This window comes from Hyperoodon ampullatus (genome assembly GCF_949752795.1).
Source record: "Hyperoodon ampullatus genome assembly, chromosome: 5".
Classification (NCBI taxonomy): Eukaryota; Metazoa; Chordata; class Mammalia; order Artiodactyla; family Ziphiidae; genus Hyperoodon; species Hyperoodon ampullatus.
In genome coordinates, this window is record NC_136918.1 from 87,026,595 (window position 1) to 87,049,550 (window position 22,956).

At 49.4% G+C, this 22,956-nt stretch overlaps 1 protein-coding gene across 4 annotated transcripts in view; it reads right to left on the minus strand.

Moving 5' to 3' along the window:
• Positions 1–322: 322 nt before the first annotated feature.
• The window catches only part of BOC (BOC cell adhesion associated, oncogene regulated), a gene marked incomplete at both ends in the record, with an annotated part of 40,855 nt that continues 18,221 nt past the window's right edge, over positions 323–22,956 (minus strand). The window contains 15 exons of one of the 4 annotated variants that reach the window (XM_079705518.1): positions 323–510; positions 1,606–1,799; positions 2,517–2,593; positions 2,777–3,012; positions 3,763–3,984; positions 6,146–6,268; positions 6,534–6,639; positions 12,676–12,857; positions 14,121–14,327; positions 14,697–14,807; positions 15,215–15,374; positions 18,753–19,060; positions 20,131–20,403; positions 20,761–21,054; positions 21,387–21,530. In XM_079705518.1, coding sequence (XP_079561644.1) covers positions 323–510; positions 1,606–1,799; positions 2,517–2,593; positions 2,777–3,012; positions 3,763–3,984; positions 6,146–6,268; positions 6,534–6,639; positions 12,676–12,857; positions 14,121–14,327; positions 14,697–14,807; positions 15,215–15,374; positions 18,753–19,060; positions 20,131–20,403; positions 20,761–21,054; positions 21,387–21,530 — 2,825 coding nt within the window. Of the gene's footprint in view, positions 511–1,605; positions 1,800–2,516; positions 2,594–2,776; positions 3,013–3,762; positions 3,985–6,145; positions 6,269–6,533; positions 6,640–12,675; positions 12,858–14,120; positions 14,328–14,696; positions 14,808–15,214; positions 15,378–18,752; positions 19,061–20,130; positions 20,404–20,760; positions 21,055–21,386; positions 21,531–22,956 lie in introns of all 4 variants that reach the window. The other 3 variants (XM_079705517.1, XM_079705516.1, XM_079705519.1) reach the window with 3 other exon arrangements.

The following is a 22,956-nucleotide window of genomic DNA, read 5'->3' on the forward strand; positions in this document are numbered from 1 at the left end:
AGGAGTCCTCCTTCCACAGGCTTCTCTGTGGGCCTTCTGCAGGGGCCCAGGCAGCGGCGGAGGGTCTAAGGGACGGGCTGCCTCCTCAGTCTGTGCTGCTCTTTCCCCGTTGACTCCTGTTCCGTTGCGGCTTCTTTGCTTCCCACCTCAGACCTCAGTGGGGAGGATTCCCTATGTCTCTCCAGAATTATAAAAACATATACATTTATTTACAAGTGCATAAATATATAAATATGGCTATTATAGAAAAATAAATACCGATTTCCTCTCTTTTTTAAAGAAACAACAATATATAGTGTCTTTCTGGGATATCAGCTTCTGCCTAAATTGTAGGAGGTGGTGTTTCAAAAGACACGTGAACCGGTGGGCTGGGGGAGAGCCGCATCCCAAGTTCCTGCCCTACGTAGGCCCCCACGGGGTGCTGGGGACACCAGTCTCCTCTCCCCGCAGGGCAGGAGTCAGGACTGGCCACCTCTTCAACCGGTACGAGGCCCAAGCAGCACCGGGGCCCTGAGGGGAGAGAAAAGTGGGAAACGTTAGAATCTAGACTGACCAGGAACTAGTGCTCAGCAGTACTGGGTCAGCCTCTCTCTGGGACGGGAGCTGGTTACTGGCTTTAGAGGAGGGACAGAGACCTACAACCACAACAAGGACAATTACACTCCCTCTAAGTATGGGCCACTTCTTACCCACGTCCCACCTGCACATTTCAGTGGTGAAAGCGTGGAGACCCTCAGGCATCTACCCTATAACCAGGGGCAGATGAAGATGAAGTCAGCTGAGCCCAGGAACCGTGCAAGAAAGTTCTCTCTCCAGGAGTGGGCTGCTAGTCCACCCTTCTGCTATGCTTTCTGGCCATGATCATCCCACTCACAACTCATGCCCCCCGATGGAGGGAGTCCTGTGTGGATGCTACTGGGGTCTGGCTCTAGGAGGTACCTGTCTTAGAATTTCATCTCCCAGGGTCTGGGAGCTGCATGTGACCTGGAAGCCACACCATGGAGGCTAAGAAACATCAGCTAATTCTCTGAACCAGCCTGTGCTCAACCAGGTATCAAAAAGATGGGCAGAAAGAAGGACAGTGGGCTGGGCGCGCTGTGCGTTGAGTCCCTTAAGGGAGGGAAAGTTCTGTGGAAGCACAGAGTTCTGATGATGTGAGAACTTGGCTTAATGATGGATGCAACCTCACTCCTTAATTAAGAGACAAGACCCAACAAAGCAAGGTACTTCAGAGTGATTAGAGAGTGCCTCTTAGTGTGATGAGGACTGGCGGGAATTTGTGAGTGGCCTTGAAATGCTGAGACCAAAAGGGCTTCTTTCTCTGAAATGGAGAAGTGCCCGTTCTCTCAGCCTTTGAGGACAGAGCTTGCCACGTTGGACCCACCTGACACTCCCCGCAGATCTGCTGGGCCTTCAGCAGGGAAGGAGGTGGCCAACTCCCCTTTGCACCCCCATCTCGGATATACAAGCTGTGGATGGTCGTTACCAAGCACCGCCTTCAGGGACTGTTCTCGCCCCGCCTGCACGTCACTCCCGGGTCGTGGATGCCTACACCTCACCTCATCCCCAGCCTGTTCAACCGCCCGCCCTGCCCTCAGCACTGACCTGGGTGAGAAAGAGGGTCCCACGTGGCTTCTAGCCCAGGACCCTGGGGTACACGCCTCATGCCGGGCTGGCCCGTGGCTGCTGGCTGCCCCTGGAGGTGGTGGCAGTCCTGCTGAGGCTGGAGCAGCTCGCAAGCTGAGTCATCGGGCAGTGTGTATAAGAAAGAGCCCTCGTCCGGGTTAGACTTGGGAGCCCTGCGTGCACAAAACCAGGCGGAGGGGTGAGGTAGGGGCAGCATGGGCCTGGATCCCACTGCCCTGGCTGCTCCCGTCTGGGGCAGCAGAGCTGGGCAGGGCTCAGGCGGGGCAGGGGCTGCTCCCCTTTGGACATCAAGAGGTGCCACACCATCGCTTCCACAGGCAATTCTAGTCTCCTTCCATTTGACTCCATGTGTGTCCTGAGTATATGAGAGGATGTGGGGCCTATGGGCGGAGCCAACTGGGCGGGGCTGCTCTGGCCTGAGAAGCGAGGGAGGAATTGCTGAGCAGAAAAGGCATCATAACTGCAAACACAACAACTAACCCCCTTAGGCTAAGAGTCCAGGGGAGGGCTTCCCTGGTGGCACAGTGGTTGAGAGTCCGCCTGCCGGTGCAGGGGACACGGGTTCGTGCCCCGGTCCGGGAAGATCCCACATGCTGCGGAGCGGCTGGGCCCGTGAGCCATGGCCGCTGAGCCTGCGCGTCCGGAGCCTGTGCTCCGCAACGGGAGAGGCCACAACAGTGAGAGGCCCACGTACCGCAAAAAAAAAAAAAAAAAAAAAAAAAAGAGTCCAGGGGAGCAGTTTGTCAGATGAGGGGATCGTGAGTGAAGCACTAGTGCTCACCTCTCAGTGACTGATGCTGGGTTTGAGGAACTAGTGAGAGAGCGAGGGCTGGGGCTCACGGGTGCAAGGCAGGGAGGGGCCTGGGTACCTGGGAATCTGGTGACTGGGGGGGTCACATCCACTGCCAAGAACGGTCTGCCTCAGCGTGCTGTTGGTGTCATCCTGCTGCTTAAATGAGTAACGAGAAGGTCACGTCAGAGAGTCCAGGTAACTTCCCCATTCGTTGTTCAGCAGGCCCAGCAGCCCGGGGTTAGAGGCTAGAAGGGAGGGAGCCTCAGGAGGTGGCCCGCGGCCACGCCCTCCATGGTGACCCGTCCCTGCGTGCCCACACTCCCAGAACTACGTTACCTGCTGAAGCTCCCCTGGGCGGCGCTGCTGAGGCTTCATGCCTGGGTAGCCCATGGCAGCTGCAGGGCAGGCCCTGTTCACATGTACCCCATTGGTACAGGCCCGTCCGCTGGTGCCACTGAGGTAGGGCTGCCCATTGGCTCGGTGGCCTGGGAGCCCTCCCAGTGGTACCATAGTGTATTGGCAGGAGGAAGGCAGAAGGGCACTTCGAGGAAAACCCAGGTCTGTTGTATGTTCTGGAAGAACAGGATAGAGCTATGCTTAGGTCAAGGAGGCCTGGGGCAGCTTGCAAAAGTCCCACGTGAATCTCAGAAAACTCCTGAGGACTTAAGGTCCAATGAGGTAGGTGGGGAGTTGACATCGCGCCAGGGGAGAGAATATTCTCTCTCTTGGAAAATTCTTCCTGTCACCCACTTCTTCCTAACATCTAGGCTTTTTTTTTTTTGCAGTAGGGACAGGAGACCTAGGACCAGGATTTGGGAGAATGAAATGGCAAGTTACCAGAAGGAACAATATTTAAATGAAGCAAGTTGACCAGATGTGTTACCATCTGAAGCAGAAATCAGTGGATAAATCAGATTATTAACCCAGGATTAGGGGGAAAGCTCAAGGGAGCCACAGACCTAAAGAGGCGGGAAGAGGCGGCGTCAACTGAAAGTATGAGTACGTGGTCAGAGCTTGAGACAGTAAAAGAAAACAGAGCCAGCTAAGTACTGAGCTCCAGGGATGCAGAGAACACAGACCAACTCCCACTTCATCCTCTCTATCTGCCAAGGTCTATGAGCCGAAGGGAAGGCCCCATCTGTGAGCGCTCTCCGACTCTCTCCAAGCCCTCTGGGGGACCCACCAGGAACTTGAGCTCCCATGAGTGTGAAACAGGGCGCCTGGGATCCTGCCCTGGGCAGAGGCCTCCTTAGGGACTGGGAGACCCCTCACCCCCGCCCCAGGCTCCTTCCCCTTGGCGTTGAGGATGGTCATTCACTCACTTTGCTTAGACCAGGCCCTCCACAAGCAGAAGGGGATGAAGGCAACGATGATGAGGACGATGGAGCCCAGGACGACCCCGACAATCAGGTAGGGCAGGTCACTGGAGCGGGCCACCATGGCCCCTGTGCCCACCGGCCGCTCTATGGTTTCATGGGGTGGTAGCTGTGGCGGGGCCAGAGTTGGGGGTGGGAGTCGACCAGGCTGACCAGAAGACTTCCGGGCTGTTAATTGAGACAAAACTCATTTCAGCCTCTATTTCTTTGACATTTCTTTCATGAAAAATAGGAAAACAATATCCTGATTCCATGGGTGTGAGAAATGGGGTCAAACTTATAAGACAGGGCCTCTGGTGGATGAGTGTGGTATCCAAGCCCAGCATGAAATTGACATCTAATGTGAAATTGGGCGGCACTGAAGAGACTTGAGCCTTATACTTCAAAAAACACCCTGAGATATTTGTGCACCAAGCACTAGGGGCAGACTGGGTCTTTGGGGGCAGAAGTGGTGTAGGGGTTTTCTAGAAGCATAGCTGGGGAACTTTTGGAAGAAAATATAAAAAGTACCTGAAACCAGAAAGAACTGGTAATGGAAGAACTTTCCCGTGAATTTGCTATTCCTGGGTGCATCGAGAGATGTGAAATCCTAGGTCTGAGCTGGGGTGCAGAGCAGGGAGATGGGGTTCGGGGCTCACTAGGCCTGACAGTGCTAGAGAAATGTCAATCCAAAAGTTTACGAGGTGGCAACCTCGGCATCTGGCTTTTGCTGTTATCAGGATGCATCTGACATCGTTAACTCCTCTTCGCAGCTGTCCTCCCCCAATGACTTTCTGATACTACAGTCTTCTGGGTTTCCCGTAACCTCTCTGACCGCTGCTGCTTACATTTCTCTCTTCTTGCCCTTTTCTTCCTGTCTTTGCCTCAGACACTGAGAAGTCCTCCTGGTCCGTCTCAGTCTACACTCTGTCTTCTTCTTCCCTCTATTCCCATGATTTCAGCCTACATCCCAGTGACCGCCAAATACCCTTACTCAGGGTCCTCCCTGGGCAGGAGACCTGCTTCCCTCACGGGACACTTGCATTTCAACATCTCAGAAGAATCAGACTCAGGTACGCCTCCAAGTGGTTCACGTTGTTCCCTTCTTGTGGAAGCAAGTTCCCTGCTGGCTTTCCCCATTTCGAAAAATGGCACCACCACCTGTGTGGCTCTTCAAGTTCAAAACCTCAAGGTTTACGCTGAACTCCTTTCACTCTCTCCCAGCCTCAACACACTATCAGTCCCTGGTCCTCCCTACGCTCCCTCAGAAAAGAGGCTCAAACCCACCGCTTCTCTTCACCTTTCCTTCGCGGCCCTGGTTCTCTCCCCTCAGCCCGTTCCTGCCTAGTCACCAGTGACCCTTCCTGACCATCAAATCCAACAACGACCCTTCTCCACCTCACAGCCCACAGGGTCCCTGATGCCCGTGGCCTCTTCCCTGCGCACTGCCCTCTCTCGTCCTCCCACCATGTGGAGCTACGTGAAGGCTTGTCCTGTGCCCCAGGCCACTGCCTCCACCCTGCTGAAGGTTCAGTCCTTCCAGAAGACCAGTGTGAAGGCTGTGTGGAGTCTCTGTTCTTTGCCCCGGGCACTCTGTGTCCCGACACAGGACTGCTGGCTGTGTGTGCATCTGCCCCTTCACTCCACCGTACGTGACAGAAGAGGGCAGGAAGGGCACACAGGAGACAGAATGTTGCCATGACAGGAAAATGGATTGTTGTCTTGGCTCCATCCCTGCTCCTTTGGGATCTTCTCCTGATTACATTTTTTTGCAATACACCTTTCAGTATTTGCAAAATGGAAATGATATCTATCCACTTGACCAATGTGCAAAAATTAAGTTATTATATGAATATATTTAACGTGTCTTAGTGCAGGGAAAGAGTCTGGGCTTGTAGTTAGACAAACTTGGCCCAAAGTGTGCTCCACTGCTAACCAGTTGTGTGACCTTGACCTTGGTCAAGGTATAACATGTCCTGATGCTCAGTTTCTTTCTTTTCCCATGGGGTTGTAGTTAAATTAAGTAAACTAACCAATGTGAGTACCAAATGTTACTGTAGGAATAAAGTGTTTATAGAAAGCTCCCAACTTAAGAGTGGGTTCTAACCCATGAGTTCATGTGTGAGTTAATTCCCAAGCTCCGTGAAACCGTCATGATGGCAGCCCGCTCGTACTTAATACGAAGCACAGGCAAAGGAAGAGAAGGGTTAAGATGACAAAGTTTGGGGATATTTGGAAAATAAGGAGTCATTCTGGAGAAGAGATACCCAGCATGGCACACAGAGCAGTGACTTTGCCCTAGTCTGCTGGGAGGAGAGCAAGAGAAGATCAGAGAACCCAAAGAGATCACCTTTGGTTTCACAGATCATCACGTTGCTGAACTCACTCTCCCCTCCTTCGTTGAAGCACTGCATCTTAATGTCATAGGAGGTCTCTGGCTGCAGGTGGCTGATGGAGTGCCAGTATCTATCCCCTGGGAAAGACAGAGAGAGAGTCAGCATGATGATTATGCGTGTGGCTTTCTTGGCCCCCACTGGAGGCAATGTTCTAGATTCCCACCCATGTTCCTGTTGTCCCATCACCATGGAACGAAGCAAGTGGGTTTATGAACTCAACGACCTCAAGTGTGTCAAGAAAGAGCCAACGATGTGGGGCAGGCCAGCCCACATTTTCTACTTTCACCAACTCCTAGAGCCCCTTGCCAACAGAGGAAACTATCTCACACACGTGTTTCTCACCTTCTACCATATCCTTCTTGTAGTCACTATCATTGTCACTGTCCGTGGGTCGGTAATAGATATAAAAGCCATGGATTGGGGTGTTGTTGTTACTTGCTGGAATATACTACAGGGAAGAAAGAAGAAACAAGTTGACAATGGAGCAGAGAAATCATCGTGTGAGCAGAACCACTGGTGGATGGAAATTTTACCCTGGCCTAGAGTTTAAAACTCACTGGAGACCCCAACCAGGGGTTGGGCCCGGGCCTCCAGGGTGGGGACATAGAGTCCAGGACGCTGGATCACCAGAGAATTCCTGGGCCCAGGGAATATTAATTGGCATGCACGTTCCTGAAGGTATCCATATCAACACCAAGATTCAACCCCACACAACTGCCTGCAGGCTCCAGTGCTAAACACCTCACACCAAACAACCAGCAAGACAGGAACACAGGCCCATCCATCAGTAGACAGGCTGCCTAAAGTTGCAGTAAGTTCACGGACACCCCAAAACATACCACCTGATGCAGCCCTGCCCATCAAGAGGGAAAAGACTCAACTCCACCCAACAGAGCACGGGCACCAGGCGCTCCCACCAGGAAGACTGCACAAGCCCCTGGACCAACCTCACCCACCAGGGGGCAGTCAACAGAAACAAGAAGAACTACGACCCTGCAGCCTGCAGAAAGAAGACCATAAACAAAGTAGGTTAGACAAAATGAAATGACAGAGAAATACTCTGCAGACAAAGGAGCAAGGTAAACTCCCACAAGACCAAATAAATGAAGAGGAAATAGGCAAGCTGTCTGAAAAAGAATTCAGAGCAATGATAATAAAGATGGTCCAAGATCTAGGAAATAGAATGGGGAAAGTATAAGAAACATTTAACAAGGACCTACAAGAACTAAAGAACAAACAATCAGTGATGAACCATACAATAACTGAAATGAAAAATACATATGAAGGAATCAATAGCAGAATAACCAAGGCAGAAGAATGAATAAGTGAGCTGGAAGATAGAATGGTGGAGTTAACTGCCGAGGAACAGAATAAAGAAAAAAGAACGAAAAGAATTGAGGACGGTCTAAGAGACCTCTGGGACAACATTGAACACACCAACATTCGAATTATAGGGGTCCCAGAAGAAGACGAGGAAGGGAAAGGGCCGAGAAAATATTCAAAGAGATTATAGTTGAAAACTTCCCTAACATGGGAAAAGAAATAGTCAATCAAGTCTAGGAAGCACAGAGAGTTCCATACAGGATAAACCCAAGGAGAAACACGCCGAGACACATATTAATCAAACTAACAAAAATTAAATACAAAGAAAAAATATTAAAAGCAACAAATAACCTACAAGGGAATCCCCATAAGGTTATCAGCTGATTTTTCAGCAGAAATTTTGCAGGCCAGAAGGGAATGGCAGGACATATTTAAAGTGATGAAAGGGAAAAACCTACAACCAAGATTACTCTACCCAGCAAGGATCTCATTCAGATTCGATGGAGAAATTAAAAGCTTTACAGAGAAGCAAAGGCTAAGAGAATTCAGCACCACCAAACCAGTGCTACAACAAATGCTAAAGGAACTTCTCTGGGAGGGAAGCACAAGAAAAGAAGACCTACAAGAATAAACCCAAAACAATTAAGAAAATGGGAATAGGAACATAAATATCTATAATTACCTTAAATGTAAATGGATTAAATGCCCCAACCAAAAGACACAGACTGGCCGAATGGATACAAAAACAAGATCTATATATATGCTGTCTACAAGAGACCCACTTCAGACCTAGCGACACATACAGACTGAAAGTGAGGGGATGGAAAAGGATATTCCATGCAAATGGGAATCAAAAAAGCTGGAGTAGCAATACTCATGTCAAACAAGATAGACTTTAAAATAAAGACTATTACAAGAGACAAGGAAGGACACTACATAATGATCAAAGGATCAATCCAAAAAGAAGATATAACAACTGTAAATACCTATGCTCCCGACATAGGATCACCTCAATACATAAGGTAAATGCTAACAGCCATAAAAGGAGAAATCGACAGTAACACAATAATAGTGGGGGACATTAACCCTCCACTTACACCAATGGACAGATCATACAAAATGAAAATAAATAAGGAAACACAAGCTTTAAATGACACGTTAGACAAGATGGGCTTAATTGATATTTATAGGACATTCTACCCGAAAGTGGCAGAATACATTTTCTTCTCAAGTGCTCATGGAACATTCTCCAGGACAGATCACATCTTGGGTCACCAATCAAGCCTCAGTAAATTTAAGAAAACTGAAATCGTAGTCAGCATCTTTTCCAACCACAGCGCTCTGAGATTAGAAATCAATTACGAGAAAAAAACTGTAAAAAATACAAACACATGGAGGCTAAACAATATGCTACTAAATAACCAAGAGAACACTGAAGAAAGTAAAGAGGAAATCAAAAAATACCTAGAAACAAATGACAATGAAAAGGCGATGACCCAAAATCTATGGGATGCAGCAAAAGCAGTTCTATGAGGGAAGCTTATAGCAATACAATCTTACCTCAAGAAACAAGAAACATCTCAAATAAACAACCTAACCTTACACCTAAAGCAACTAGAGAAAGAATAACAAACAAAACCCAAAGTTAGTAGAAGGAAAGAAATCATAAAGATCAGAGCAGAAATAAATGAAAAAGAAGTGAAGGAAACGATAGCAAAGATCGATAAAACTAAAAGCTGGTTCTTTGAGAAGATAAAGAAAAATGATAAACCTTTAGCCAGACTCATCAAGAAAAAAAGGGAGAGGACTCAAATCAGTAAAATCAGAAATGAAAAGGAGAAGTTACAACTGACACCATAGAAATACAAAGGATCATGAGAGATTACTACAAGCAACAATATGCCAATAAAATGGACAACCTGGATGAAATGGACAAATTCTTAGAAAAGTACAACCTTCCAAGACTGAACCAAGAAGAAATAGAAAATATGAACAGACCAATCACGAGTAATAAAATTGAAACTGTGATTAAAAACATTCCAACAAGCAAAAGTTCAGGACCAGATGGCTTCACAGGTGAATTCTGTAAGACATTTAGAGGAAGAGTTAACACCTATCCTTCTCAAATGCTTCCAAAAAATTGCAGAGGATGGAACACTCCCAAACTCATTCTATGAGACTACCATCACCCTGATACCAAAACCAGACAAAGATATCACAAAACAAGAAAATTACAGGCCAGTATCACTGATGAACACAGACGCAAAAATCCTCAACAAAATACTAGCGAACAGAATCTGACAGCACATTAAAAGGATCATATACCATGATTAAATAGGGTTTATCCCAGGGATGCAAGGATTCTTCAATATATGCAAATCAATCAGTGTGCTACACCACATTAATAAATTAAAGAATAAAAACCATATGATCATCTCAATAGATGCAGAAAAAGCTTTCAACAAAATTGAGTACTGATTTATGATAAAAAAAACTCTCCAGAAAGTGGGTATAGAGGGAACCTACCTCAACATAATAAAGGCCATATATGACAATCCCGCAGTAAACATTATTCTCAATGGTGAAAAGTTGAAAGCATTTCCTCTAAGATCAGGAACAAGACAAGGGTGTCCACTCTCGCCACTATCATTCAACATAGTTTTGGAAGTCCTAGCCAAGGCAATCAGAGAAGAAAAAGAAATAAAAAGAATCCAAATTGGAAAAGAAGACATAAAACGGTCACTGTTTGCAGATGACATGATACTATACATAGAAAATCCTAAAGATGCCACCAGAAAACTACTAGAGCTAATCAATGAATTTGGTAAAGTTGCAGGATACAAAATTAATACACAGAAATCTCTTGCATTCCTATACACTAACAATGCAAAGGCAGAAAGAGAAATTAAGGAAATGATCCCATTTACCACTGCAACAAAAAGAATAAAATACCTAGGAGTAAACCTACCTAAGGAGGCAAAAGACCTGTACTCAGAGAACTATAAAACGCTGATGAAAGAAATCAAAGATGACATAAACAGATGGAGAGATATACCATGTTCTTGGATTGGAAGAATCAATATTGTGAAAATGACTATACTACACAAAGCAATCTACATATTGAACGCAATCCCCATCAAATTACCAGTGGCATTTTTTACAGAACTAGAACAAAAAATTTTACAATTTGTTTGGAAATACAAAAGACCCCGAATAGCCAAAGCAATCTTAAGAACAGTGTAGCTGGAGGAATCAGGCTCCCTGACTTCAGACTGTACTACAAAGCTACGGTAATCAAGACAGTATGGTACTGGCACAAAAACAGAAATATAGATCAATGAAACAGGACAGAAAGCCCAGAGATAAACCCATGCACCTATGCTCACCTAATCTATGACAAAAGAGGTAAGAATATACAATGGAGAAAAGACAGCCTCTTCAATAAGTGGTGCTGGGAAAACTGGACAGCTACATGTAAGAGAATGAAATTAGAACACTCCCTAACACCATACACAAAAATAAACTCAAAATGGATTAAAGACCTAAATTTAAGACTGGACACTATAAAACTCTTAGAGGAAAACATAGGCAGAACACTCTATGACATAAATCACAGCAAGATCCTTTTTGACCCACCTCCTAGAGAAATGGACATCAAAACAAAAATAAACAAATGGGACCTAATGAAACTTCAAAGCTTTTGCACAGCAAAGGCAACCATAAACAAGACGAAAAGACAACCCTCAGAATGGGAGAAAATATTTGCCAACGAATCAACGGACAAAGGATTAATCTCCAAAATATACAAGCAGCTCATACAGCTCAATATCAAAAAAACAACAACCCAATCCAAAAATGGGCAGAAGACCTAAATAGACATTTCTCCAAAGGAGACATACAGATGGCCAGAAACACATGAAAAGATGCTCAACATCACTAATTAGTAGAGAAATGCAAATCAAAACTACAATGAGGTATCACCTTACACAGGTCAGAATGGTCATTATCAAAAAATCTACAAACAATAAATGCTGGAGACGGTGTGGAGAAAAGGGAACTCTCATACACTATTGGTGGGAATGTAAATTAATACAACCACTATGGAAAACAGTATGGAGGTCCCTTAAGGAACCAAAAATAGAACTACCATATGACCCAACAATCCCACTACTGGGCATAATACCCAGAGAAAACCGTAATTCAGAAAAACACATGCACCCCAATGTTCATAGCAGCACTATTTACAATAGCCAGGACATGGAAGCAACCTAAATGCCCGTCGACAGAGGAATGGATAAAGAAGATGTGGTACATATATACAATGGAATATTACTCAGCCATAAAGAGGAACGAAATTGGGTCATTTGTAGAGATGGGGATGGACCTAGAGAGTGTCATACAGAGTGAAGTTAAGTCAGAAAGAGAAAAGCAAATATCATGTAATAATGCATATATGTGGAATCTAGAAAAATGGTATAGATGATCTTATTTGCAAAATAGAAATAGAGACATAGATGTAGAGAACAAATGTATGGATACCAAGGGGGAAAGGGGTGGGAGGGAGGAATTGGGAGACTGGGATTGACACATATACATTATTGATACTATGTATAAAATAGACAACTGATGGGAACATACTGTATAGCACAGGGAACTCTACCTAATGCACTGTGGTAACCGAAATGGGAGGGGAATTCCAAAAGGGAGGGGATATCTTTGTGTGTATGGCTGATTCATTTTGTTGTGCAGTGGAGGCTAACACAATACTGTAAAGCAACCATACTCCAATAAAAATTTAAAAAAAATTCACTGGAGACCCTGACACACATTTCTGATGATCTCCCCAAGGCTCTCTGGATAGTGCTGTAGCGATCATTCATTATTTTATTTAGCCTAGGAGTCCCCAACTTTTGGAGACAAGAAACAAATGGTCATTTCTTCAAAGACTTAAGTCCCCTCTGAAGCTTCCCGGGTATTGTGAGGTTGAGTCCCTCTGGCCCAATTCCCAGGTACGAAGGTGGAGGAACACTTAAAGGGGTGGCAGCCTAGGATGAGCCAAGGGAGAAAGGTGATTCCTTCCTGCCTGGGCTGCAGCGTCCAGCTCCCGCCCAACATGGAGCTCAGCACCGTCTTCCGCTGCTGGCTGCGCCAGGCCACTTACCATCCACTTGAGCATGATGGTGGTCTCGTTGATGGCATCGGTGAAGGTGATGTAAGGGCCTGCCACGGGCCTCTCGTACACGCGGCCGCTGTAGCCTGACACAGCGTAGGGCCGGGAGGGGGCGCTGGGCTCGCTCACCCCCAGCATGTTCAGAGCCCGGACTCGGAACTTGTAGGAGGTGCCTGGGGAGAGACACTCACTGAACCTGGGGGCTGGGAGACACCATCTCCCTCCCCTTCAGCCCATCCAGGCTCAGGACCTGGAGGGATCTTTTGGGCAGCCCTTCCCCAAAAGCAAGCCCCAAAGGACTCAAGCACTCCTACCCTCATTAGAAAGGAGCCACACAGAGAAAAGGGAAATCTCTTGCACTGTTGGTGGGAATATAAATTGGTATAACTGCTATGGAGAACAGTATGGAGGTTCCTTAAAAAACTAAAAATAGAGCTATACCATATGATCCTGCAATCCCACTCCTGGGCATATATCTGGAGAAAACCATGGTCCGAAAGGATACATGCACCCCAATGTTCACTGCAGCACTGGTTACAATAACCAAGACGTGGAAGCAATCTAAATGTCCATTGACAGGAATGGATAAAGAAGATGTGGTACTTATATACAATGGAATATTACTCAGCCATAAAAAAGAATGAAATAATGCCATTTGCCCCAACATGGATGGACCTAGAGATTGTCATACTGAGTGAAGTTAAGTCAGAGAAAGACAAATATCATATGGTATCCCTTATATGTGGAATCCAAAAAAAAAAAAAAGATACAAATGAACTTACTTACAAAACAGAAACAGACTGACAAGACAAGAGGGGAAGGGTGGGGCGGGGGAGGTACAGTTAGGGAGTTTGGGATTGACATGTACACACTGCTGTATTTAAAATGGATAACCAACAAGGACCTACTGTATAGCGCAGGGAACTCGGCTCAATGTTATGTGGCAGCCTGGATGGGAGGGGAGTTTGGGGGAGAATGGATACATGTAGATGTATGGCTGAGTCACTTTGCTGTGCACCTGAAACTATCACTACATTGTTAATCGGCTATACTCCAATATAAAATAAAAAGTTTTTAAAAAAATATTATGTAACCTAAACGGGAAAAGAATTTGAAAAAGGATATATGTATAACTGTGCTGTACACCTGAAACTAACAAACCATTGTTAATCAACTGTACTCCAATATAAGATAAAAAGTTAAAATTAAAAAAAAAAAAAAGGAGGAGCCACACAGGAGGTGGCTTGGGACCAATTATGGAGAGAGGGAGGGAGAAGGAAGGCCTTGTGGGACTGAGGTAACACGACCAAGAGTGGCCACAGGAGCCTGGTGGTGGGTGGACGACAAGCAGAGAGAAGACCCTCCAAAGCTTCCCTTCTCCTCCAGGGGGCCGGGGGCAGCCAGGGGACCAGGGAGGGCAGTGGCCAGGGCCCTACCTTTCTCTAGGCCTGTGATCTCCACCGAGAGCCGGGAGGGAGGGATGGCGCTGGTGGCCAGAATCCAGTCCCCCACTTTCTTCAGCTTCTTGTACTCCACTCGGAAGGACTGGATGGGGAAGCCGCCGTTCCCACGCGGAATCCAGGTCACATACACTGAGGTCTCAGAGGCCATGGAGATAGTGGGCCTGTCTGGAGCTTCTGGGGCTGCAGGAGACCATACCCAAGGGAGGAAGGAAGCGGGAGGAAAGGACATGATGAGAAGATGGTTGTAATGTGACTAGACCTGGCCTGTTCCTGATGGGGGCCAGCTTCACCCCACAGCCCTCACCCCCTGGTGGCCGCATCAGATCTTCCTAGGGCTCTCTGGGTCACTCTCTCCTGGGAGGAGCCCTTGAAAAGCTCCAATCCATATCTCCTCGCTGTGGTTAACTGGGGAGAGGCCAGGAAAATGTCACAAGGACTCTGGGACTCAAGACCCCATTCAACCTGCAGCAGTGAGCCTTCTGAGGCGGTGGACCTGGTTCCAGTTTTGACTGCTCGTCATCCCCGCCCTCGGGGCTGCCGGGGGCTTACGGGACAGGCGGCCGTGGTCCGGCTGGCTGCTGCTCTGGGGGCTGGCTCCAGGGTCATCTCTCTGGATCTGCTGCTCTTTGCTGGCCATGATTTCAGGTTTGGGCCGCCGTCCTGGGTAGAAATGGGTTGAGATCAGCACGAGAGGGAGTGTGCATTAGGTGTCTCTTTCCACAGAGTCCTTTCCGCCTAAAGCTCTGCCAGGGGGTCTAACAAGACCATGGAAATAATAGAGGACACTGGAAGTGTGGTCTGATTTCCAGCTCTGCCTGACAGTCATGGGATTGCACGTGGCCCCCAAGTGTGAAAGGGGCAAAGGGATGCCAGAGGCCAGCTGGTGCCTGTCCTGATGTGAGGTGGGACCTCAGCCTAGGCATGCAGACCAGAGGGAGGCAGGAGCTGAAAGGAAGATAAAGTTCAAGGTGAAAAGCTGGGGCAAAGTGAGCAGGACGCCCACCTGGCGTGGTAGGACTGCTCAGGCCCATGGAAACCCCAAGCTGGGGGCAACATTGGACCCTTACCAGTTCGGAAGGTGACCATGGCCGTCTGGCCTTTGCCTGCACAGTTGTAGGCTGCCATCTCTACTTCATACAAGCTCCCAGGGTCGAGTCTGGTGAGGGTCAGGCGGTGCTGGCTGGCTGGAATGCCAGAGATGGTCCAGTTGTCAGACGAGTTTGTGACCTGCTGGAGAAGGTGGCTGGTATAAGGACCGGCACCTTGGCCTGGAGCTACAGGTGGGCTGTAGGTTGCAAGGAAAGCAGAACTGAGCCCAAGAGGACAGAAGAAAGGGAGGGGAAATGGGCCAGGTTCGGGGAGAGGTGGCCCTACAGAAGGCAGACGGTTCCTGCTGGCTCTGGGATATCCATCCTCGCTGGGACAATAAAGTCAGGCTCCCTGACCCCTCATCTAATGATCTCATCAAAGAAAACTCTGTGGGGAGGGTCAAAAGGCCCAGCTGACATTGCTGAGAGTTTCTCCAAAGACCCGCTCTCTTTCTAAAAACCTCCCTATCGCTTCTCGGCCTTTTGGCTAAGATCAAGTGTAAAAACCTCCCTATTTAACTTTCTTTCTCCTTGATCTATTTAAACCAAACAAACACAGTACCTTTAGTTTAAATTCTAATGAGATGATGATGAGAATGATAAAAGCAGCAGCAGCATAGAAATGGCCACATTTTTTGAGAGCTTACTATGTGCTGGGAAATCAGCGACTAAGCACATTGTATGCACCATAACACGCTTCCACGACAACAGCCCAAGAGATGGGTGTTAATATTGTTCCCACCTCACTAACGCGGAGACTAAGGTTTAGAGAGATGAGTGATTTGTCTAAGACCACATTGCCAGTGAGCGTAGAAACCCTGACTTGACTCCAGAGATCAAGCTCATAATCGTAACCTACCCTAGAAAGGAAGTCTGGGAGCCAGAACATCCTGGGTTCAAATCTGGATTGTGTCTCTTACCACACACAGGTTACCAGCTGTGTAACCCTGAGCAAGTTCCCTAATCTTTCTGATCCCTAAGCTTTTCTTTTCGAAAATGAAGCAAATAAAACCTCTCAGGTTACTCCGAAGTTTAAATCCGATGATTTATGTGACGTGTGGAGCACTGAAGCTGGCACACAGTAGGTTCCCAACAAGTACATGCCGCCCCCGCTCTTCCTCCGCTCAGTGAGGATTTCAATCCTCCTTTTCCTGCTCCTGCCCTCAGGCCTTGCTTAGAACTTAAAAACCGTGGATGAACTGTAACCATTAGAGATTAATCTTGAATGGCTTCAAATTCCTGGCTCTTTAAAGAAAAAAAAAAAAAGGAGTTCCAGGCTTCCGGACAGGCATTGCTGAGAGGTTGCTTCATCTCACCCACCCACCTTTCAGGACACAGACTTCACTGCTCACTGTGCACATCTCCGAGAGCCTGCTGGGGCCTGAAGCTGTGGTTTGCTGAAGGAATTAAACAGCTGGTAGGAAAAGCTCTTATCCCCAAGCAGAATATTCCAAAATAGAACAAAACCTACTATTCAAGGGACAGGGATGGTCTGGGCTCATTCATGTCAGGCTTCCAGGACTTGTTCCAAAGGGAGAAGTTTTTACAAACTGAGAATCCCCAGTGGTGCTAGAAACCCAAACACAGTAGCCCAGGGTCTGCAGATGCACCAGGAAATGAAAGCTGGCTTCATGCATGTGAAAAAGTGAAAATGAGTTGAGTGACTCCCAGTCTCCAGCAAGAGGGGAGGGGCTGAAAAAACACAACCCAAATGCTGATTTTTGCTTTCAAAACCCTTTCTTGTGTGATGATCTTGAAGACACGTTAGTCCCTCAAGAATGAAACTGCTTTCAAGACACAATTGTGCCTTGGCAATATCCACCTAACAGCTCCAAGTGCCCCACGGGCCAGAGCCTAACAGAAGCCAGACCCAGCGGGGCACTGTCCTCTCACTTCCCCTGTGCCCCTTTTCTCCCTCTGCTTCCTAGCGCTGGCCTCACTTCCACTGGGCTCAGAAATGAAAATAAGAAATGGAACGGTAATTAGTCACTGTCACGCATACTGAGAGGGTGAATGCGGCCTCAGCCTGGCGTTTCCGGATCACCTCGTGTGGCCTTTGCCAGCCTGCCTCTTGGTGAGGCCGTTTCATGGCCACCTATTGGCCCGAAAAATATTATTCTTGCTCTCATGCTGGTTCTTGCCTCCTGGGGACCACGAGCATTTGGCCTGCCCTGATCTTTGTCTCCAACTCTGCGATCGAGGTGTCCAGTTACACGGGGAAGTGAGGATTAGGACCAGCCCTGCCCCATAACCTGGGCTGAACAACACTGCTTTTTGTTAAAAACTCATCCACCCCCTTTGCTGGCTGCCTATGAGGGTTAATTAGAAACTGCCCCCTCTCGACCCCCACCTAGGAGGCGGCTTTGCCTTAGGTGCCTCTGTGGACCTGGCCTGACTGGAGGTCTCCTCGGAGAGCGTGTTAAGAGGAAGACCAGAACGACAGGGCCATTGGGGTCCGGAGCAGGGGCACAGGCGGCACCTTTCACTGAGTTTCGCTGGTTTTGTTTCTTTTTGGAGAGGGAGGCAAGTTGACAAATGCTTTTCGTTCCGCATTCCTCTATTTTCCGTATTTTCTACCAAGTGCCCATGGCACTTTTGTTAGCAACAAGTAAAGAAATGCATAATAAAACTGGCATTTATGATACATTATTACTTATCAAATAAGATTTTTAAAAATCCATTAAGAACAATAATTTTCTACCGTCTAACGGCCTTAGGAAAAAAAACCAGCATGCACCTGGGATAAACAGAAATGTTTTCAAGGATATTTTCTTAAGGGGAATTTCATGTCCTTCTCCCCTGAGGGGTCACAGCAGGTGAGAGTGCAGCCTTGAACGGGGGTGGCAGCCTGGGGGCCGCGTCCTGCCTCAGAGGGCAGAGTGTCTAAGAGGGGGGGCCAGCCCAGCTCTGTCCCCGGGTCCCCCCAAGAGCTCCCAACACATCCACCTGGACAGACTTCCTTCTGCCAAGGAGAAAGAGCTGAGGTCTGAACAACACGATGTGCTTTTAGCTCAAAGGCCTGCTTGTCAAACCTGAGCCAGGAGGAATCCTGAGAACTGAGGCGGTATTTTGTAGCCCTCAGAGAAAACACTTGCTCACAGATATTTGTTTTCCTGGCTCTAGAGCTAGCTTGCCACGCCCAGGTTCCTGCAGGTATGCACCAGCAGAGCTTACTTAGATTCAAAACAAAACAAAACATCAACAACAAACGGCAGAGGGGAGGACGGGGGTGGTCACTCGGGAGCCTATGAACTCTCCTCGGGACTGGAAGCTGGTGCGCGAGGCTCAGACCTGGAAGCACACCCACAGCTTCTTCCCGGGCCTCTTAGGGCCCCAGATGCCCATCTCACAACCAGCTTCCCGGGAGGTGGTGGGAAAGCTCGCCGCAGGGATCAGAAGGTCACGATCAGCAGTGGAGACGACTCATCCAGGCTTCAGGAGCTCAAGGGAGGTGGGCAGCGGGCGGAGGCCCCTGCCCAGCCTCAGCGGGAGGTAGGCGTAACGCCAGACACCATACCTTGCGGTGTTTCACCACATAGTAGAGGATCGGTGCCCAGCCGCTGCCCTCGTGCCGAGGCCGCCACACCAGCTCGTACGAGTCAGTCTTGGAGGTGCGGGGCGAGCTGAGGATGACAGGCGCCTCGGCGGGGGCCGTCTGCCCCTGCTCTCCCAGGCACGACAAGGGCGCTGGCTGCGCCGACGCCGGAGGCCTCAGGACCCCTGGGTGGCCCTTTGGCATCTGCGCAGGGCTTCCGGGTCCGGGCGGGGGCACAGGAGGTGTGGCAGTGGCCGGCTTAGCATCCCGCCATGGCCACAGGGTGGTGCCTGGAGGACAGAGCAGGAAGGAGAAGGTAAGGAAGAGCCCTTAGTGCCCCGGCCACCTGCTCAGCTGTTGTCTCCACGGAGAGAACAGGGAGACGTCAGAGGGAAGGGCTGCCAGGGCAGGAAGAGCCCCTGGCTCAGGCCGTGAGGTGACCATCAGCCCACTGGACACACAGCCAGGCTCCATGGGGGTAGAGGGCTGTGCCCCAGCCTGGCCACAGGGAAAGGCAGCCGGACGCCCCTGCCTGGGCTTCTTGCCGCCGGCTTGCTTTCCTGTGTCTGCACCAGGTGCGTCTGAGCGAACCACCTCAGTGTGCTCCTGCGGTGCAGGAGCCTGAATCCTCTTTCTCACATTCTGTGCGGGTGTGGGGACGTGACCCCTTCACTGTGGGATCTACACCATGGGACAGTGTGGGTCTCTCCCTGCTCCACTGAGGGGACCTGGAGGTGTGAACTGTGAATGTAAATACGTCTGAGACTCTCAGAGGCAGGAGGGGCCGCTCCTCCTTCAGGAAGCGTCCACAGACTCCGCCAACACTAGCTTCTGCTACCTGACCTCCTGCGCAGGAGCCTGGTTCCTGATAAAGACGAGACAGCATTACTCCTTGCTGTATTTTTCTCCAGTTGCTTCTGCGGTAAGTTTTATTTCCTCCCTAGGAAAAGTAGGGTCTCTGCATCCCCCTCATTGCCTAGCCCAGTGCTGAGCAGATAGCAACTGCTCAATCCATGTAGATGTCAACTGAAAGGAATCAAACTAAGAAAGACAGAGGTGCTTTTCTTTGTGCTAGACCAGTGGCTGGCCAGCTGGGTTCCACGGAACTCTAGGAAGCCCCAGGTTCTGCAAACTAATTTAAAAGGTTTTTGTTTTTTTTTTTAATACAGTATTTAAATGGGTCATCTGCACTACTGAAAATCTGCACTTCTGACTTATTAGGAAGTCAATGTAAATTTAAACTTACAACGAAAAGCCACTTTTATTTATTTTATATACTGGGGTTTTAAGCTGGATTCCATTTGAGAAAAGGGTTCTATAAATGTTCAGCTGGAATCTCAGACCCTTGGGCTGCACTCACCTGGCCTGGCGGTCCTCAGCTGGACCACAGCGTGGGCGCTCCCGACTTCATTCTCGGCCATGCACTGGTAGACGCCTTCATCCTCGGGCCCTACACTGACCACCCGCAGGGCCCTACGGGACAGTCGGAGGCGCTGGCTGGAGGTGAGGGGCACGGCGTTCCTCAGCCACAGCACGGAGGGCGGGGGGTTCCCTCGCACCTCACAGGTGAGCTTGGCGCTCTGGCCCCAAGGGATGACCAGCTGGGACAGCTCCATGGTGACCTCGGGGGGTTCTGCCAGGAAACCAGAGCAGAGGTAAGAAAGGCTGAGCCCTTCCATCCAGGCCCAGACAGGCTGGGGAGGGGACTGCTGTTGGGCAAGGCTCCCTCCCTCCCCATGACGTTGGTAGAGAGAGAAAAGGTCCCATGTCGCCTCCATCAGAGCCTTGACAGGGAAGGGCGACCGGGCCCCTGCACCCTGGCCCCTGGGATCCAAGGCCTCCCACTCTCTCAGTTCTCCTCCATCACTCACTTGGCCCGTGACCTCTCACAAGGCACGTGACCCTGTCTGAGCCTCAGCTTATGAGCTTCTAGAGAGGCCGTGCAGATAAGAGAAGGCCGAGGAGGAGAAGGACTACAGAAGACACTCACCGAACACCTGGACGTTGTAGAGGATGACCGCGGCCCCGGGATCCCCAACCCCGTTGTCAGCCATGCAGCGGTAGGTCCCGGAGTCCTCCTCACTGGTGGTGTCGATGAGGAGGTTGCTCAGCAGGAAACGTGTCTTGTTGTAGCTGGCGACACTGGACCCATCCTTGGCCCAGGTGACCCTCGGGGGTGGGATCCCACCGGCCACACACTCTAGGATGAGACTCTGGCCTTTGGTGACAACGATGGTCTGGGCCTCTGGCGGGTAGATGATGCGGGCAGCCTCAGCAGTGGAGCCTGGAGGGGCAAGGAGAGGAAGGACAGCGTGTAGGACCAGGACGGGGTGCAGAGGATCCCCTCCGCCTGCCTCAGGTGGCCCAGCCCCAGGGGGCAGCCTGGAGACTGTGGATTTGGAATCCAACAGCTCTTCAGGGGCTTATGACCTATGTCAAGTGGGGCAAGATACTAATTCCCTTGGGCTCTGGTTGCCTTAGGGGAACCAAGGTCCTCCTGCAGAGAGCTGTCACGAGGAAGAAATGAGACAGCAGTGGAGCAGTAGCATCAACACAACACGTGCCGGATGCCCCGCCAGCCCCAGCCCCCCTCCATCAATGAGACCCTCCCCTTACGGCGCACGCGCAGCCTGTCACTGGTGCCCGAGGTTTTCACTTCCTGGGTCACTGGGTTGTAGGCAGCGCACTTGTACATCCCCTCGTCCTCCTGGCTGGCGTTCACAATCTGGAGGTTCCCCGACGGCATGATCAGGTAGTTATCTGAAGAGAGGACAGGGATGAATTTGGGCCCAGAATACTGCACTCAGCAGCTCCCGCAAAGGTCAGGGGCAGGTAGGGCACAAGTCAGAAGTTGTATATCTGAATTCCAACAAGCCCAAACTGAAAATGCTATTCTCCCCATAAAATCTCACACCTAGTGGGGCAGAAGTGTCAGAAGTGACACTAACCAACCAGCTACCAGACTGGCTGGATGACACCCCACCACCATCCCAAGTTCATACATAGGTCTGTGGAAGAGCATTTTATAACTTTTAAGGGAGCTTGGGTGCCATGGAAAGGGGGCAGGATTTGGGATCTGCCAGACCTGGACTCAAGCTCTGGATGGCCGCATACTAACTGTGTGATCTTGGGCAAGTTAATTAACCTCTCAGATCCTGTTTCCTCATTTGTGAAACAGCATGATGTGTGTTGCCTCAGAGCCATTTGTAAGGATTGAGAGGCCCGTGCTGCATTCAGGGGAGATGAGCTGATCATTCCTGCAGGCCACCAGGAAGGAGGGAATTGACCTCAGAATTTCCCATCAGTCTCTGTCATGGTCACAGTTCTGAGCCATCTCACCGTTGAATTTCTGCAGCCAGGGAGGGATATTCTAACCCCCAAGCCCCACCCTTCTCCATGAATACCACTGAAGCCCTTCCCCCTGCATCACTGGCCTACTAGGTTCTGTCTGCTTCTGGACCAGGGGTGCCATGGGGGTGGGGGTCCCAGGGCTGAGTTCAGCTTCTTTCCACAGGAGACAGATACACAGCGACTCACAGTACACTTGGTGACTGGGCTGGTGTTTAGCTTCCTGGCAGGCAAAGCACTGGTCATCAGCTTTGAGCTTCCTGGGGGCCTGCCCTTGGCAATCTGGATGTCCCTGCAGTCTAGGCTCATTGAGTCTGGTACCTGCCTGTCACTGGGCCGCCCCAGGTGTGAGCTGCTTAGGCAAATGCCAGATGGAAAGGAAAAAGCCCTTGACTCTTGTGGGATGGGCAGGCCTTCTCTAGGGGCTACTGCCAGGCTTCTGCTAGGGACAGTAGACATTCATACTCTTCTCAGTCTCCGGTTATTTCTGAGTGGCAGGATTAGGCTTTTTACCCTTAAAAAAAAAGTTTTTTGTATTTTCTATAGTAAACATATACTCCCCTTTCATAACCAGAAGGTTAACAAAGATATTTTAAAATCTCTAGGACATTTAAAAAGGTACACATTTTGAAGTGTCGGGTCCAGCCATAGGGTCTACTTGGCCTTGAGTGCAGGTCACTTGTGGAAAGTAGCTGACTTGGCCTTGAGAGAGCGCTTCTCTCCCCGCTGGCACTCTGTGGACGAAAGCTTGGTCGCCGCTGGACCAGCTGTCACGTCCACTTAGCAGGAAGCTGTGACTGTTGAGACGGTTGCGTTACCAGGAAGATGGGGAGAGGGA